The sequence below is a fragment of the Sturnus vulgaris genome, chromosome 11, assembly GCF_052056855.1.
Source record: "Sturnus vulgaris isolate bStuVul1 chromosome 11, bStuVul1.hap1, whole genome shotgun sequence".
NCBI lineage: Eukaryota > Metazoa > Chordata > Aves > Passeriformes > Sturnidae > Sturnus > Sturnus vulgaris.
Genome location: NC_142253.1, coordinates 18332332 through 18348460, shown reverse-complemented (window position 1 = coordinate 18348460; position 16129 = coordinate 18332332). Strand labels below are relative to the sequence as shown.

General features: G+C 44.5%; 1 protein-coding gene across 5 annotated transcripts in view; it reads left to right on the top strand.

Moving 5' to 3' along the window:
* The window catches only part of VGLL4 (vestigial like family member 4), a 93832-nt gene that overhangs the window by 55116 nt on the left and 22587 nt on the right, over window positions 1–16129 (top strand). For all 5 annotated transcript variants that reach the window (XM_088171691.1, XM_088171690.1, XM_014869763.2 and 2 more), the window contains one exon: window positions 14232–14418. In XM_088171691.1, the coding sequence (XP_088027817.1) occupies window positions 14232–14418 (187 nt within the window). The remainder of the gene's footprint in view (window positions 1–14231; window positions 14419–16129) is intronic.

Genomic DNA, 16129 nt, shown 5'->3' with positions numbered 1-16129 from the left:
AAAAATGGCTTTATAGTTCCTCAGTGTTAAAGAACCTTGAGGACTTTGGGGTTGAATTCCCCCTTTAAAGGCAGCCAGTTTTCCCTGCAGCCCGGATCATCCCCCTGCAAATTGCTCTCCAGATGAGCATGGCTAGCCGCACACACAGGGCCATTGTTTGTCGCTGCCTTGGGGGATAAGTGTGGGCAGGAGCAGACACCACCAGTGCCACCAGCTCCCTCTGGATGTGCTGGGGGCACATCCATCTCACGGCTTTTTCAGATATTCTCGTTCCGAGCCTGTCCCTGCAAGTGGGCTCAGCAGAGAGTGGAGCTCAGGGAGCACTGGGGTGTGTCCTGGGAGGGATGGGGGGAGATGGATCCTCCAGGGCACTGAACAGGCAGTTGAGCTCTTAATTAGGGTTATCTCTGCCCACTTGTAAACCTCATGTCACAGATGGATGGAGCTGGAAGAGGTCTGGTCTTAATAGCAGGAGAAGCTGGCACTGATTGTAGGGGTAAGGCGACCCTGGGGGACTTCAGATCACGGAATCACAGAATATCCTGAGCTGGAAGGGACACCCAGGGATCATGGATCCGACTCCTATCCCTGCCCAGACACCCCAACAATCCCACCCTGAGCATCCCTGGAGTGTTCCTGGGCTCTGCAGCCTCGGGGCCGTGCCCATTCCCTGGGGAGCCTGGGCAGTGCCAGCCCCCTCTGGGGTAGAGCCTTGCCCTGAGACCCAACCTAACCCTCCCTGATGCAACTTGAGGCCATTCCCTTAGAAAACGTCATTCCTTGTTAAGAAATGTCTCAGTACAGATTCTTGTGCAACCTTGGTGAAGTTGAGGTAGCCAGCAGCACCACAGCACTGCTTCCAGCCAAAGGAAAAGTCACCCAGAAACCTCGGTGAGGTGATGGGACTTCATCAAAGATCTTCAGAGCTCCACTTTTAATAGGAATGGCAGTCCTGAAATCTCAGGGTGATAGGGGTGGTGGGGGCAGAACTGTGAAACCGAGCTTGCCATCATTCCTTATCTAAGTTTCACAGCACTGGTTGGTATCAGATTTTTTTTAAACAAGAGTTTCAAATGTTTCCTCGCCTAAATTTCATGGCATTGTTTGGCATCAAATTTAAGTAACGCTTTTTTCCCCTTTTCTTTTAAACTTGCTGGTTGTTAGTGATAAAAGCAAGAACTTGTTAAGCATAGTAGCACTTGGTGCAGTCCAGCTTTTTCCCCCAGAAATGTTGTGTGATGCTTTGTGCCTCATTTTGGTTTTGGAGAAAAAGCTCATCCACAAGTGGTGTTTGTGGATAGCAGTAGATAATATTTGGGATAAAGTGGAATGTTGCAGCGCACAGGGAGGAAGGGAAGTTGCCTTCAGCAGGCTGGTGCCAGCTCAGTTCCCTCACAAAACCTGTGGCTCCTGTCCTTTCCTAATTCCTGTTGTTACAAGAGTCTCTGGTTATTTAAAGACATGTTCCTTTTCACTCCTCATCACTTCAGAGAGTTCCCTGTCAGCTGTGAGAACCAGGCATTGTAGTGTATTAACTTTCCTCCTATTCTTCCAAATGTTGCTAGCAGGTTCCAGGAAATATATTTGCTCTCCCAGGGAAAGTTTGGAACCAGTTGTGTTTAAAAAGCAGTAGTTTTTCCTGGAAACCCATTTGACAGGGCAGGCATGGAAACCTCTCAGCACTGCACTTTCCTGCTTTGTGTGGCTTAATATTTATTTCTCAGCATGCAGAAATAAAGAGTTTTTACCTTCAAATATGGGTTGTAGTTAGATGTGAGAGAAATTTAGTAAATTTTTTTTTTGCCCAGGATAGGAATGGCAGTGTTGTATGGGAATATAAACCAATTTGGAACATTTATTATGTTTTGTTTTAACTCAAAATCCCAGAACAGCAGATTGGCAATGCCCTTTGTAGTTACAACCTACAAAGTGCCCAGCCCAGCCATCTTTTGCATGAGAAGAGTGGAACCCAAAGCTGCCAAATGGATCTTTTTAAGTAGCTGTTGTTCTTTTGGGAATGAGTGGGGATTTACTTCTTTTGCAAATGGTATCAACACGCTGTGCTTGCACTTCAGAGGTGGTATTGAGACTTCCAGTTTTGTTATTTAATCGCTAATGTTTAATAGGTCTCACTCCTGAAAGTAAATTAAGATATTTGTGACAGTAGCAGGTTTGGACTCTTTCAGAGCAGAACCTTTCAGAAATTTATGGTTTCTTGGCTCCAGATTACAAGACTGGAGTTGTTTTCTGTGATGCTCTGCTGATTGTAATTTCATGTCCCTGTAAAGAAAATTAGAATTGTCCAGGCAAAAGGAAACGATTTCTATGAATTGAAATGATCTAGGAAGATCAGTAAAAGCCACACAAGAGCTAGCCAAGTAAAACAGGACTATTTAGTTGTTCTGTTTATATTCTTTGTAAAGCAACATCTTCTAAAGCAGCTTGACAAAAACTGCTCTTACCATAGAGAAAAAGAAATTGACACAACTGTGGCACCTCCTTTGTGGTGCTTTTATCCAGAACACATGAAATGAAGACGGGGTAAGGGAAGTGCTGGATGATTCACATAGGACAAGTCTGAACCCGGCCGGTTCCTTGGATTTAGTATAAATATTTATGGCATTGAAGGGGATTTTTTTTTTTTATTTAATATTCTTCCTGGTGCTCCGGATCCTTTTTAGATCCTCCTCAGACATCTGGTGTGCAGTGGTGCTTGTTTAACCCCCACCCTGCAGTTCTCCTGCTGGGGCATCTCGGAGCTCTCCCAGCCACGCTGTGGTTGGTGTGAATGAAATCTCCTCAGGCCAGCTGGGGCAATGCTGACGTGCACACTTTTCCTGCTCAACACTGCAGACCCAGAGGTGAACACTCTGCTCTTGTCCTGCTGCAGGCATCACACTGAGCTATTTATCAAAGGTGGCAAAAAAAGGAATTCCAGCACGAGCATGGATGTTTACAGAGCCTTAGCTGGGTTCTCTATCTTCAAAAATGCTTCTCTCACTAGTGTTACATAATCCATGTATTGAACTCAGCTCATCACAAAAAAAAGTTTTAAAAAATTGCTATCTTTCTTTAAACTCTTAAAAGTCAAAATATCTAAGACTGTGACTGCTTTAAGGTACATTATGTTTGCCTTAACAGCCAATCCGTGGATGTTCTGAACTTTTCTTGGCAGTACAGTAAATTGAGCACTACCCTGTTTGAGTTCAAGTGTTTCTCAATTGGTGCATTTAGCAACAAGTATGACAACAAACGTTTTAATGCTCACATTTGCATATATTTTTAATCCCCTCTGCAGAATCCTTGCTGTCACAGAAGCCCAGTTAATGCAACTTTTAGCCAGCCCTGTGAAATAACCAATGAATGTTATCCTTATTTACAGTGGGGAATAAAGAGCTGTAACTGATTGAACTCACTGAAGTCTGGGATAAAGCTGACAGCAGCATTCCAAGTGCTTCAGTTGGAATATTTTGCCACAGCTGCTAAACCTTACTGTGACCTCTTAGCAAAGAAAATTGCTTTTACCTGTTTGAGATGTTCAAATAAAATATGGCATTAATCAGCTGAGCAGGTAAAAGCTATGATTCTTGGACTGATGCTGTATGGACTTGATCCTTACTTTGTGCTCAGCAGTCATGGGGGGGAAACAGGAGCTTTTGGACCAAAATACTGTGACTTTGGTCCCTCTGCAGTGGATCCTACTCAAACTGAGGGGGTGGAATCTCCTTCAGTGGATGTAGTGGAGTCTTTTTAGCTGGTAAAAGGAACGAGGCCTTGCAGACAATGCTGGGAAGAATTTGAAGTTCCCTGTCTGAGCCACAGGACCTTCCCAGGTCTGTTCCTTTAGATCAGAGCCTGTTGAGTTGAATAAAAGGAATGTGCCCACAGATGCTGGCAGTTCATTTTTTATGTTCTTTTTGCAGGATGAGTTGGGATCGGAGACTTAATGAAATAGCAGTCCAGCTGTGCTCGTGCAGTGCAAGCCAGGCTGAGCCCATTTATGAGCTGAAGCAGGGCTTCCAGACCTTTTAATTAATAATGCAGTGTCTCACTGCCCCCAGCATTGCTGTTTGGGTCCATTAAAAACTTCACAGTGCCTGCTTAATTATGGGGTGGAACATCTTTAACGTGGGATAAGGGGGTAGAGATCTGCAGAAATATTTTTCAAGTGAGATGGGGAAGAATTTAACAGGTGATTCACAGGGGAATTATATCATAGTAATGCAGTGAGAGGTTTGATTCCTGGCTCCTGTGGGGATGGTGTGATGTGAGCGCTGGGTCACAAACACACAGCTGACATATTTTTATCTTTGTTTTACCAACCCATCTGCTCTTCTCTGTCTTTTCTGGTTCTGTCAGGATTGAGTTGTTTCTGCAGCTCTGAAATAAATAGAGAGGGAGCCTGGAGTTGTCAAAAGGGAAATTGGGCTAAGGACTAGTAGGTATAGGGCAGGAAGACACAGTCCTAATTAAAGGTCTTGGAGCAATAGAGTGTAACTTTGGTGCTGCTCACCCCTTCCAACCCCATGACTATCAAGATAACTTCAAAAATAAGAACCTCTGCTTGTTCTTGTTTTTCCAAGAGTTCTGGAAAACCTGTCCTCAGTGCCCAGAAAACTGTGAGAAAGGCTGCCCAGGCAGCATGTAATTTCTTGGTAGCAAACACAATCCCTCCCTCTATCTGCCTTCCCCTCCCCTTGGAGAGAACACTGTTTTGAAGTGACCCTGCAACTTGGCCCCACAAACCTCCTCCTGCTTGTGAAATAAACAGCTCTGAGCTGGACAGTGCTGCCATCCATCCATCCATCCATCCATCCATCCATCCATCCATCCATCCATCCATCCATCCATCCATCCATCCATCCATCCATCCATCCATCCATCCCTCCCCTGGCACCACGGGCCTGGCTTCCTTTTATCCCTGGGACAGCCTCCAGCAATCTCAGCGCTGCTGCTGGGCTGGCTGGGAGTGCTTGGATTCACATCCACCACCTTCAGTCCTCTGGGCAGCAATTCATCCTCTGCTACCAGCTTTTGCACAGCTAAACCTTACAGTGGAGCAACAGTTCTAAAGCTTTTGTGCTCACTGGTTAACTACAATTTTTTAATCTCTTCATGGCCATTTTCTTTTTCCCCAGTAAAATTAATGTAGTTGTGTGTCATGACCCCAAGATTAAAAGCTGCTGTGTCAGAGGCACAGATTTAGTTTTATCTTTTTTCTTAGAAGAGGTGGTGCATGCCTATTTGTTTTGGAAGACAGTCCTGTCAAGAAAAACAGTGATATTTTAGCTTTTATATATTTCTTTATACCAGCACCCATAAACCTGGAGAAATTACATGGAATCCTTTTCTCTGAATCTCATGAGCTGTGCTGTTCTCTGGGCTCCTCCTGAAGCCTTCCCAGGTTCTTGGTTGTTAAAACACTGCAGGAGAGCAGCATGTGAGGGAGTGCTGAGCTCTATCTCAGAAGAACGCCAATCCAGAGGATTGAAAGTCTGACTGTGCACTCTGCAGGGCTTGTGCTGAGGCTGAGCCAGGGCCCAGCCAGTGGCCCACAGTAAAATAAAGCACATGGAGCCACGGGCAGGGGGGGGCTGGCACACCCTGCTCATTCCCCATGGCCAGGCGTGCTCAGGAGCTGATCCCGGTCCCTGTGCGGGGCTGCTGAGGATTCCCGGTGTCCCGGTCCCTGTGCGGGGCTGCTGAGGATTCCCGGTGTCCCGGTCCCTGTGCGGGGCTGCTGAGGATTCCCGGTGTCCCGGTCCCTGTGCGGGGCTGCTGAGGATTCCCAGTGTCCCGGTCCCCGTGCGGGGCTGCTGAGGATTCCCAGTGTCCCGGTCCCCGTGCGGGGCTGCTGAGGATTCCCCGTGTCCCGGTCCCCGTGCGGGGCTGCTGAGGATTCCCAGTGTCCCGGTCCCTGTGCGGGGCTGCTGAGGATTCCCGGTGTCCCGGTCCCTGTGCGGGGCTGCTGAGGATTCCCGGTGTCCCGGTCCCTGTGCGGGGCTGCTGAGGATTCCCGGTGTCCCATTGCCCCGCAGTTGTCGCTGCTCCCTCGCTCTCCCTCTGCTCAGGGGATTTTGGAGCCCGTTCTGGAGGACAAAGGGATTTTGTTCTCCACAATGGGTTCTTTGTGGGAGATGGGTTGGGATTGTTCTGCTGCTCAGTGGATTTAAATCTTGGATATTCTGTCCGGCTTGGCTGGACAGGCTCAGTGTCCCTCATGTGGGACACCGTGAGGCTGCACGTCAGGTAGCAAGACCAAAGTGGAAATCCAACTTTTTCCTGTGTTTGTGGGCCCAACTGTGATTTTTTTTTCTCATTTCACTGTGGTTTAGGGAGAGGAGTTGGTCACTTGGATGCAAGTCCCAGGGATCCCTTCAGGATCTTGCACAGTGCCCTGAGCAGTGACCCTGCTTTATTCCAGATCCAGCCCAAAGGCAGCGCCCACCTGTGCATGTATTTTCCTAATCTTTTAAATACATCTGCTTTTCTGATCATATTTTAAAGCATTTCTATCCTCTCTTGAGGGCTGTTTAACCTTCAAGGTAGGGAATTTGGGGAGAAATAAAATGGGAATAAAAGAAACATTGCTGGAAAGTGCAATATCAGATTTCACAGCTCTTCTAGAGACCTCATTTTCTTGATTTTTCCACATGTAGCAAAGGAGAATAATGTGAGAAAAGGTGTTCAGAGCATGTTTATTTTAAACTGCAATAAAAGTCTGTAGTACTTCTAAAAATAGGTTCCAGTTGAAATAAGTGGATTTTTTTAAACCTTTCTATTGCACCTTTTGCTTCAAATCCTTATGAAGGAAAGTGTGCACAATTTATTGGATTTACCTTTAGTACAACCCTGTTGGAAGTGAACATCTCAAAATTAATATTTGAAGCATGGTTGCTGTAGAACATCCTGGCTTCGTTCATATCCACAAGGGACACTGAACACTGAGAATTTAATTTATGTTACAGGATCATATCCAAAAATATCAGCCATTGGAGCAGAGGGGGGGAGGTTAAACCTGAGTATCCACTAACAGAAACAACATCCAAAAAAACCCCAAAACCAATCAACCAGCCAGAGGGAGGATAACAAATATTTTCTCCTTAGGGGGAATGATTAAAATCTGAGCTTTCACAAATTGAATTTGTCTCTCTTTGCCATCACGTGACAATTCAGCTGTAAGGTAGGATTTAGTGCATTGAAATAACTGCTTTAGCCCCCAATCTTACAATTTCTTATGTAGTGACCTTGCTGTGACTTTGATTTTCTTTTGAAATAGATGGCAGGGCTTCTGGCTTTGATTGTTTCAGCTGGTCTTTGATTAATTTAGCTTTGCCATCTTTTATGTAACAAAGTCATTTAAAACTCCCAGTCTTGATGACCAAAAAAAGAACACCTAGACCTGAAACCACCTTTGGTCTGAGACTCAACATCTTCAACATGTTGCCTTAATTATATTTCATTCACCAAAAATGTATTTATTGATAATGCTTTTACATTTTCAATAAAATCACATTATCACGTGTCTTCTGCTGCCCAGTAAAGAGGAATGTCATGTTTGCTAAGCAAAAAGAATATGGAATTTACTGTTTTCTGCAGGAATTGTAGATGATTCTTCTCCCTCTGTCTTCCTTTCTCCCCTGCTGTGTGTGGGATGCCCAAACTGCTGCCCTTGGCTGGACTCAGGAGCTGGGCTTAGCCCAGAGCAAAGACAAAATGATAATTGTGCTAATTTTTAGTCCCTCCTAGCTGACTTTGGATGGTTGATGCAGGCTTTTCCTGGGAGAGCTGGCAGAAGGGCTCAGAGGCTGTTCCTGGGGTGCAGCCCTGCTCCTTGAGCACAAACCCATCCTGTGTCACAGAAATCCCTTCTCCCACTGATGTTGACAAGTATTGTAAACAACCCTGGTGTTATTTATCTGGAGATCAGTGTAGTTTTAGCATTGACTACGTCCAAATCTTGCCTGCCAGGTAATTGAAATCTTGTTTTAGCCACAGTTTGCACGAGCACAGGTACTCTAAGCAGAAAAAGCAACACTTTTTTCAGTTTTGTATGGGTTACCTAAATGGGACTTGATCTTAAGTGAGAGCTGAAGTAATCTCATGGTCTAAAGTTAGACCCAAGCCTGAGCTCATTGTTGGGCTGGAACTGAACACAGCCTCACAGTCACAACTGTTGAGGTGTGAAAGCTGCAGTGTGACAGGAAATATGAAGGAGCTCTGCCAGACCACAGCATTAAAATTTATTCCACCCGGCTTTCTTTGTGGCAAATCTGCTGCCCTGTTGCTTCCCATGCCATCGATTCTTGCCTCCTTACCAAGGAGACTCCCTCAGCAGGTACCTGAATTTTTCAGGGGAATTTTTCAGCCATTGTTGAAGTGTTCAGCAAAGATTTTATTATTAATCTTATGTATTTGTGAAATAGTTTGTGGAACTGAAGCAGTTCCCCAGCCAAGGCAGTTGATGTAGCCATGGTGTTTTTTTACAGTGTGAGGTGAGAGAATTTCAGATGAGTAGTCAGTTTTTCACACTACCTTTGAAGGAGCAAATAGGGTAATGTTGGCTTGGGGGAGGCAAATTTGCCATTTTCTGCCTGTTGAACTGTACTTTTTGGTACATAATACAGTGTTTTCAGGACCTATTAAGTAGAAATCATCTATAATTTTGATTACCAATATATTTTTGGAAGGAGCCTGCTGCAGGCTGCCACTGGTGCTGCTGCACCAAATTCTGGCTCCTTTGTGAGGCTTTTGAAGGAAAGTGGGTGGAGGTGATTGAATGCAGAGGTCACTATTTAATGTCCCTGCCTGCAGTGTGGAGCAGAACGTGTCCCTGCTTGGCAGGCAGGGCCAGCTGGAGGAGCCAGCACAGAGCAGTCACTTGAATCACTGTATTCTGGTTTTGGCCATGGGTTTTCTGGCATACAAATCTCAGCACAGTGGTAGCCAGAGCTTGTTTCCAGGAGTAAGTGCTTTTCATATGTTTTGTAAACGGAGGAGAAGAGGCTTTTGCCAATTTTTTTTCCACATGTGTATGTGACTTTCTGGTTTCCTAAATTAGCTTTTTGTTATCATAGCAGAAAGTCAGTAAAATATGTGGCAGATAAAGGAATCAGTAAGTTGGCTGCTGAAAGAAATCTATCCATTTATAATAAAGACTATTTCCAAGATCTGATTTCTTAGCAGCATGTTTTAATCAGCCTGTTGCCATTAATACTTAATTTTTTGTTGTTCTGTAGTTTGCTGTTTTATTATGCTCTCCAGAGAGGCCTGTTTAATGTACTCTAAAGGAAATAAAGACTACTGTGACTCTGTTTACAGTGGTTGATCTACTACTTCCCAGAATTAAGTCTTATTTAAGCTCATCTTAAATCATACCTTCTGTAGAAGCAACCCAGAAATAAAGTAGTGGTGCAGAATGCTGATTTTGGGGATAAAGGATCTGGTTTGTTTTTCTGAGTGGGGGTTGCAGAAGCTCTCAGCAATTATATAAATAATATAATTTGTGATTCTTCTTGAGATGTCTTTCATGGCGACCAAAGATTGCCTCCTGAGAATGGATTCATTTATTGTCTTTGATCAATCAAGTGAAGCAAATCTTCCTGGAACTGCACACTTTTCAGATTGCCTGCAGCCTGTTTCACACAGATGTGATTTGGGGGGAATTTCCCAGTGCCAGGGCTATCAGTCCTCTGCCACTGTGCAGTGTGAGGTGAAATAACACCTAGAGCTGGCAGCATCTGCACAGGGACTCTGCTGCTGCACTGCAATTCTGTGCTGGTAACTTGTTTTGATGACTTGTTGAATTGAGTAATTTGTGGTGACTTCCCTGCTTGGTATTTGATATCTCAAATCATGTGATTATTTTTATTTTGTGCATGCATTGGAATTTTTATGCCATTTATCCCAATTTATGTTGGCACAGAATGACTTCTGAGTTTGCCATTATGGAATAAAACATGCAATAGTTTGGAAATTTGTTCCAATCTATTTGTTATTCAATCCCCTAACAATTTTTAGAATGTGGCAATAGAAAATAAAATAAATTTAATTTCATAGTATCCTTTTCACATCTTATTGCTTTTGTGAAGATCTTGGTTTTTCAGCATATGCCATGAAAATAAATGTTGATCTTGAATTAATAGAAAAAACTGCACTTGAAGATCTTCATGTACTATTCATTCCTGGGAATCTGGCCTTAAGAACATGAGGCAACTCCTCTCACTAATGAGAGTTTGTCTGCAGGTATTGGAAAAGGTAATTAAAGGTGTGATGCCCATTAATTAAAGTCAGTTTAATGCTCTTGCCCATGATTTTTTTAATTAATAGAGTGGCCTGAGGTCATAGTAGTTCAATCCAAGACCTTGAAGGTAAGGACTTTGATGACAAACACCACAACTGAAGAACTTTAAGTTTTGGGGTTTTTTTTCTAAAAGTTAATAAACTTGTCAGGAATTCACTCTTGTGGATAAATCCGTCTATCAGATGCAGAGCAAAAAACGGGTGAGGGCAGTGCCAGGATATTCATTCCAGGAGTTTTACTCTAACCTACCTAAGGTCTGCACCATGTCAGTCTGCAGCTGGCAAGACAAAGGCTTTCATTTCTGGGCTGTAATTAATGCTCAGGCTGTGCATTAGGGGCAGCCAGCAGGAGAGAGGAAATTGGGAGGGGGGATAGGATATGGCAGCCCCGTGTCCGTGCAGCCCATACCGACTCACAGGAAGGAAGCTTGCTGCCAGAGTAGTGTATATATATATTTTTTTTTTCCCAGTCTTTGGTGACTCCTGGAGCTCTCGGACAGATTTCAGACCCCTCTGGTGTCTCTGTGGAGGCACACTTGTAAAAACACGACTTTTGCTGTCGTGCCCGTTCCGCTGGGGCCCCCGCTGGCCAGAGCAAGGCAAACAGAGCTGGCCATGCTCTGTTTACAGACAGCTGTCCCAGGGCTGCCGGGGCTGGGAGAGCCCTGCTGGCCTGACAAACATCGTGTGGAGTGGGAGCACTTGCAGGCAGGCTCCTAAGTGGTTAAAATAAAGCACATTCCTGCTGACTGCATGGGCTGGTGTCAAGCGAGAGCAGAGCTGCTCTATAGGCAGACACTACGTCACGGTGTTATCTTTGTTTAGCTTGTCTGTGCTTTATCATGTTGCCCAACAGTTTTAATAATAAAAGAGAAGGAGGAGGAGAAGAAAAAAAAAAAAAAGACTAGTATGAATAGTTGTAAGTAGAAGTATCTGAAAGCAGCAGATCTGGAGTGCCTTCCACCAGCTGCTGGCTGAAACAAAGAGGAGCATTATGAGAGGCACAATAAATGTGTTTGCTATCTCTGCTCTCAGTTGCAGGGCAGACACAAGCCGTCACAGTAATGAATTTCCAAGCCTGGAGTTTGGACTTGGGGAATTTATAAAACACAGTTGTTTTATCAGAGTGTTGCCTTGCCAGCTGTGTGATGGGAGTCTGGTTTCCATGGAGTGTGGTCAGCTGAGGGAGACGAATCTAGTCCCTAAAACAGCATTTGGGGCCATAGTCTCCTCTGTGGTTTCTTTCTCTCTGCTTCAAATTCACATTTGGTAAGGAGGAAAGTAGGGGGGAAAGAATTTTATTTAAATGAAGAGCAGTTTCAACCCTAATCAAATGTGCAGGCCCCATGACAACTCACGGTGCTGTGCAATACCAGTATAGGAATTTGCATTTTATCCCTCTAAACAATGTAAAGAGATTTTTCCTTGTTTCCTTGATTTTCCCTTTTATCTGGACTGCTTTTGGCATTGTTCTCCTGCCTGGTGTGGGCAGGAGGGGCTGTACGAATGGAACTGTCCTGTTTGTCCTGTAGGAGACTCTCACTGCTCCCACATGTTCAAGGTTTGGTTAATTTGGTAAATTTTGGCCCAGTGGTGCTGGTCAGATCCTGGTATGTTTAGCTGAAGTCTTGGTGTTCCCTCCATAATCAGGAAAATGCATTACCAAATTGGATAGGCTTGAATTAGAAGCCCTTCCTTTCTTTGCTAAATTTCTTTAAAATAGGTTTCTTCCAGCATACAATAGCATTTTTACCAGATTTTATACTCAATCTGAATGTTAATATATAAATGCTGTTGTTACTATACGTAGGAGAAATGAGTTTCTTAATTTTGAAATAAAAAAGTCCCATTTTGGTAATTGTATAGCATCAGGTCCTGTTTGGGGAAAAAGGACAAGTTTCTGATTTACTGAATTGAATGTCTAGAGATTTTTGGGGATTTGTAAACACCCAGGTTAGCTTTACATGGGCATTTAAACTGCCCAAGGTACTGCTAGGAGTTGCTCAGGAGTCAGGAGGAGTTAGGTGCCCACGTGGAATCTGTAATTGCTGTTGTGGAATTTTGTGTTGGAGTCCCCAGAAGTGATGGGAGATAGTGCAGGGAGAGGAGTGATCGTGCATGGGTGGGAGGACACAACCTCCAGCCCCGGGTGCTGAAAGCTTTATCTTTTGACATTGCTCTTAAATTATTCCTTTTCAAAGACACGAGTGAGGGAGATTCCTCATGCAGAGGAACTGGTGTGATGTGGTTTGCTTTGAAAGTTTAGAACATGAACACTCTGTAGGTGGGGGTTTCTATTGGCAAAATACAAAGGAAAATGCACAAATTTACTGATCTGAAAACAATTTCCAAGAGATGTTATGTTGATGAAAGTGTTTTTTGTGGAACTGGGGTGGTTGTGGGGGCTTCTCAGTTAATGTTTGGTTGGAACAGGAGAGCTCTGGGTGTCTGTCCCAAAGCATTTGCAGCAGGGCACAGTTTTTGCTATTTAGAGCTGAGATGGAAAGTTCCTATTTAGATTTGGTGCCAGAGTCTTTAATAGAAATCATGGCTTGTGGTGTATTATAGGTCAGCGTATATTTGCTAGTTTATATTATGCTGACTAAATTGGCAGAACGCTTATTTTTACTGGTAAACATTCAGGAGGTTTTCTCCTCTCTCCTTTTTTTTTCCAACAAAATGTTATTTGTAGTGTGTGGAATTAAGGCAGCATTTTATAAATCATCTCCCTCGGTGATGATGTGAAAATGTGTGGTGGCACACAAAGATTTCCATTGTCAGGTACCACAGGGCTCTAGATGGAGTTAACTCAGGCCTAATTTTAGGTCTGGAAATTATGGCTGTGCAGAAAACAAAATGCTTCTGGCAGCGTAGGAAAAATACAAATTTTAAACTCCGGCAAAAGTGGCTATTTCAGGGATATCACCAGAATAGGTAACCCTGGTTAATTTAGCTCCTCTCCGAGCCCCTGATGGAGCCCCAAAAGCACTTTTTTAACATCTTTAAATCCCTAGGAGGTCTAAATATGACCTGAGGATGTGAGATCCAGTAAAGTCCCTAGGTGGTGAAGTGCAGCACTGTGCTTCAGGCTACAGGAGTAGTGAGACATTGAATTGAAATGGCAAAAGCTTTAATGCCTGCGTCCATGCGTTTGTGCACACCAACTGTAGCATTGCTGGAATTATTTATATACAGAGCTCCCATATGCTGGGAAGTGTTAGATTATATAAAAACTTATCATCTACTCAGTCTTCCACCAGCACAGCATTTCTGTGATTCCTCTGCTGAAGAATTGTGCTCTTCTGTTCGTGGGTCCAAACATAGTTTTAAACTATAGAGAAAGACGTTTAAGGACATATTTAAAACTTGAATCAGCAAGTTCCAATTTCCCCCCTAATTTTTTCCTTGCATAGTTATATACCAGACAAGCTTGTTTTGGACAGCTTTTTATAAAGGGAATCATCTGAGAATCCGAAAGTTTATTCAGTTTTAGATCTGGAATATTTGGTGTAGTCCTGGAATTTATAACCGCGACCGTAAGAAGAGGAACAAAGCTTTTATTTCCCTGTGAATAGTCATGGTTTGCAGAGTGAGGTAATCACAGCCCGGCGCTGGGACTGCAGGCTGCGAGGGGAGGAATCGGAGTGAAGAAGCTGCTGCAAAGATGGGTTAGTTGAGCCCTTGGGATCAGCCGGGGTGAGCCGCCCCTGTCCTGCCGCCTTTGCTCAGCGCTTGTTGAGCACAGAGCGTGCTCTGGGATGCCTCGTCCGTCCCACAGCCGCATCACACGTGTGCGCTTCGGCAGATGTTGCTGGGGAGTTTTAGGCGATGTTGCTGGGGAGTTTCAGGGGATTTTCTGCGTGCTCCCAGGGGGTGGCTGTCACTGCTGTCGCCGTGGTGGTGACCCCCTGTCGTGTCTCCCCGGGCAGGTGAAGCGGCGCTGAGAGGGGAGCCCCGAATGCAGCCGCTGCAATCCCCCGCGCTCAGCAACCACCGCACGGGCCCGCCGCCCATCAGCCCCAGCAAGAGGAAGCTCAGCATGGACCAAGGGGACGAGGAGCTGGACTGTGAGAACGACCACGTCTCCAAAATGAGCCGCATGTTCAACCCGCATCTGTAAGTGCCTCGTGTCTGTCCCCGCACGGAACTGAGCGCTGCGTGCTAAAATCCTGTCCTGCCTCAAACTTTGCGCTCGTTTTTTTTCCCCCTTTGTTCCAGCTTGTGTGGGAGATCTGCACAAGAGCAGCCCGATTAGATGGGTTTTCATGTTTTCCTTTGTTTTCCTACAGCGTGAAGTAACAGGAATTAGCTCAGCCTAACTATTTATAGCAAGCCATACGTATTCACCTTGCGATTTCTGCAGTATTGTTCCCTCGTTCTTTGTAAGGCGCTCCTTTCACTTCCCCCCATTCTGAGGCTCTCTGGCTGGGGGTGGGGAGGCAGCAGCAGCAGGAGGAACACGAGTGCTTTGCATTTTTCCGAGGCCAGGAGCTCCGAGCCAGCTGCTTCCTGGGCTGCCTTGACAACTGGGCAAGCTGCAGTTGTTGCTAAACATTCCTGCTCTGACAGTCAGGTGTGGAATGTGCCGCCCAGGTAAGGCTTGATGAGCTGTGTTGGGCAATCAGCAGATGCCTTCCTGGGAATGCGAGCCTGGCTGGCACTGCTGGAGAATTCCTGGCATTCCTGCCTGGAGGAAGCCATGGATGGAGCTCCTGTGGCTGCTGCCTCAGCTCCTGCAGCCCCGGCATTCCGCGCATTCCACAGTCATGGGATGTGGACGGAGGGATTTATCCTCCCATAAATCACCGCAGCCTTACTCACAGGCTGGGCCCGCAGTCTGCAGCCTTGGAATTTGTTACAAATCGGGAATCCAGCGCTGAAGTAATGCAAAACAATAAAAGCTTGCTTCTCATTTACAACATACCTCCTCCTCTCCCCGAAAAAATTAACTATTTATAGCCTTTCTCTGGGGCCAGGAGTGCTTGGAAAGAGCCATGTGCTGCATTTCTGGATGCATAACACAACTGAGGAGATCGATGGCATTTTTGAAATGTTATGTAACTTTATGGGGGAAAAAGTGTGATTTTTTTTTTTTAAGGCTCATTTTCTAGTCGTGAAATAAAACACAGCTGGCAGTTACGTACATTGTAACACTTTATATAGCGGAGGTCATAAAAATAATGAAGTCTGAACCAACAGACTCATGTGCAACCAAGGTTCAAAACTAAAAGATGCAGGCAGTTATTTCATGTGATCCCTTAGCTATATGTCAGAGCTGTCTAATATTTTCCAGTGTGGTACATTTTTATGGTTTTTCTCAGTAGATTCTTTCTGTGATTTCATATATGAAACAGGCATCTTTTCTTGTAATAAAAAGCACTGGTTTTCTGCCCAGGGTTCATGTGACTTAATCTGTTTCAATTAAACCATCTGCTGCAGATGGATTATAATCTAAAATAGCATCCATGAGGTCTTCTCTTCTCTTTTTCTACTTTATTTTGTAAGTTTGATCTGGCCATACAAAAATATGCTTTCAATGAAATATTACAAAAACGCAGACATTTGTGATTCATCTGAAATAGCTGAATTTCTCTATATTTCAGATACATTCACAAAAAGTTCACAAACATTCTCTGGATTTTATTCTCATTTCCCTAACACTGCCTCCAAGGAAGTAAATTTTTTGACTGTTTTTTCTATTTTCCATCTTTTTCGGATTCTGACATTCTGGTTTAACAGTAGAATTGGATTACTCAGACCCTGTGGATCTGTCCTAAGAATTTTGGTTGGGAGATGGGAAGTGTGTTGTGGAAGCTTGTCTTGTTCA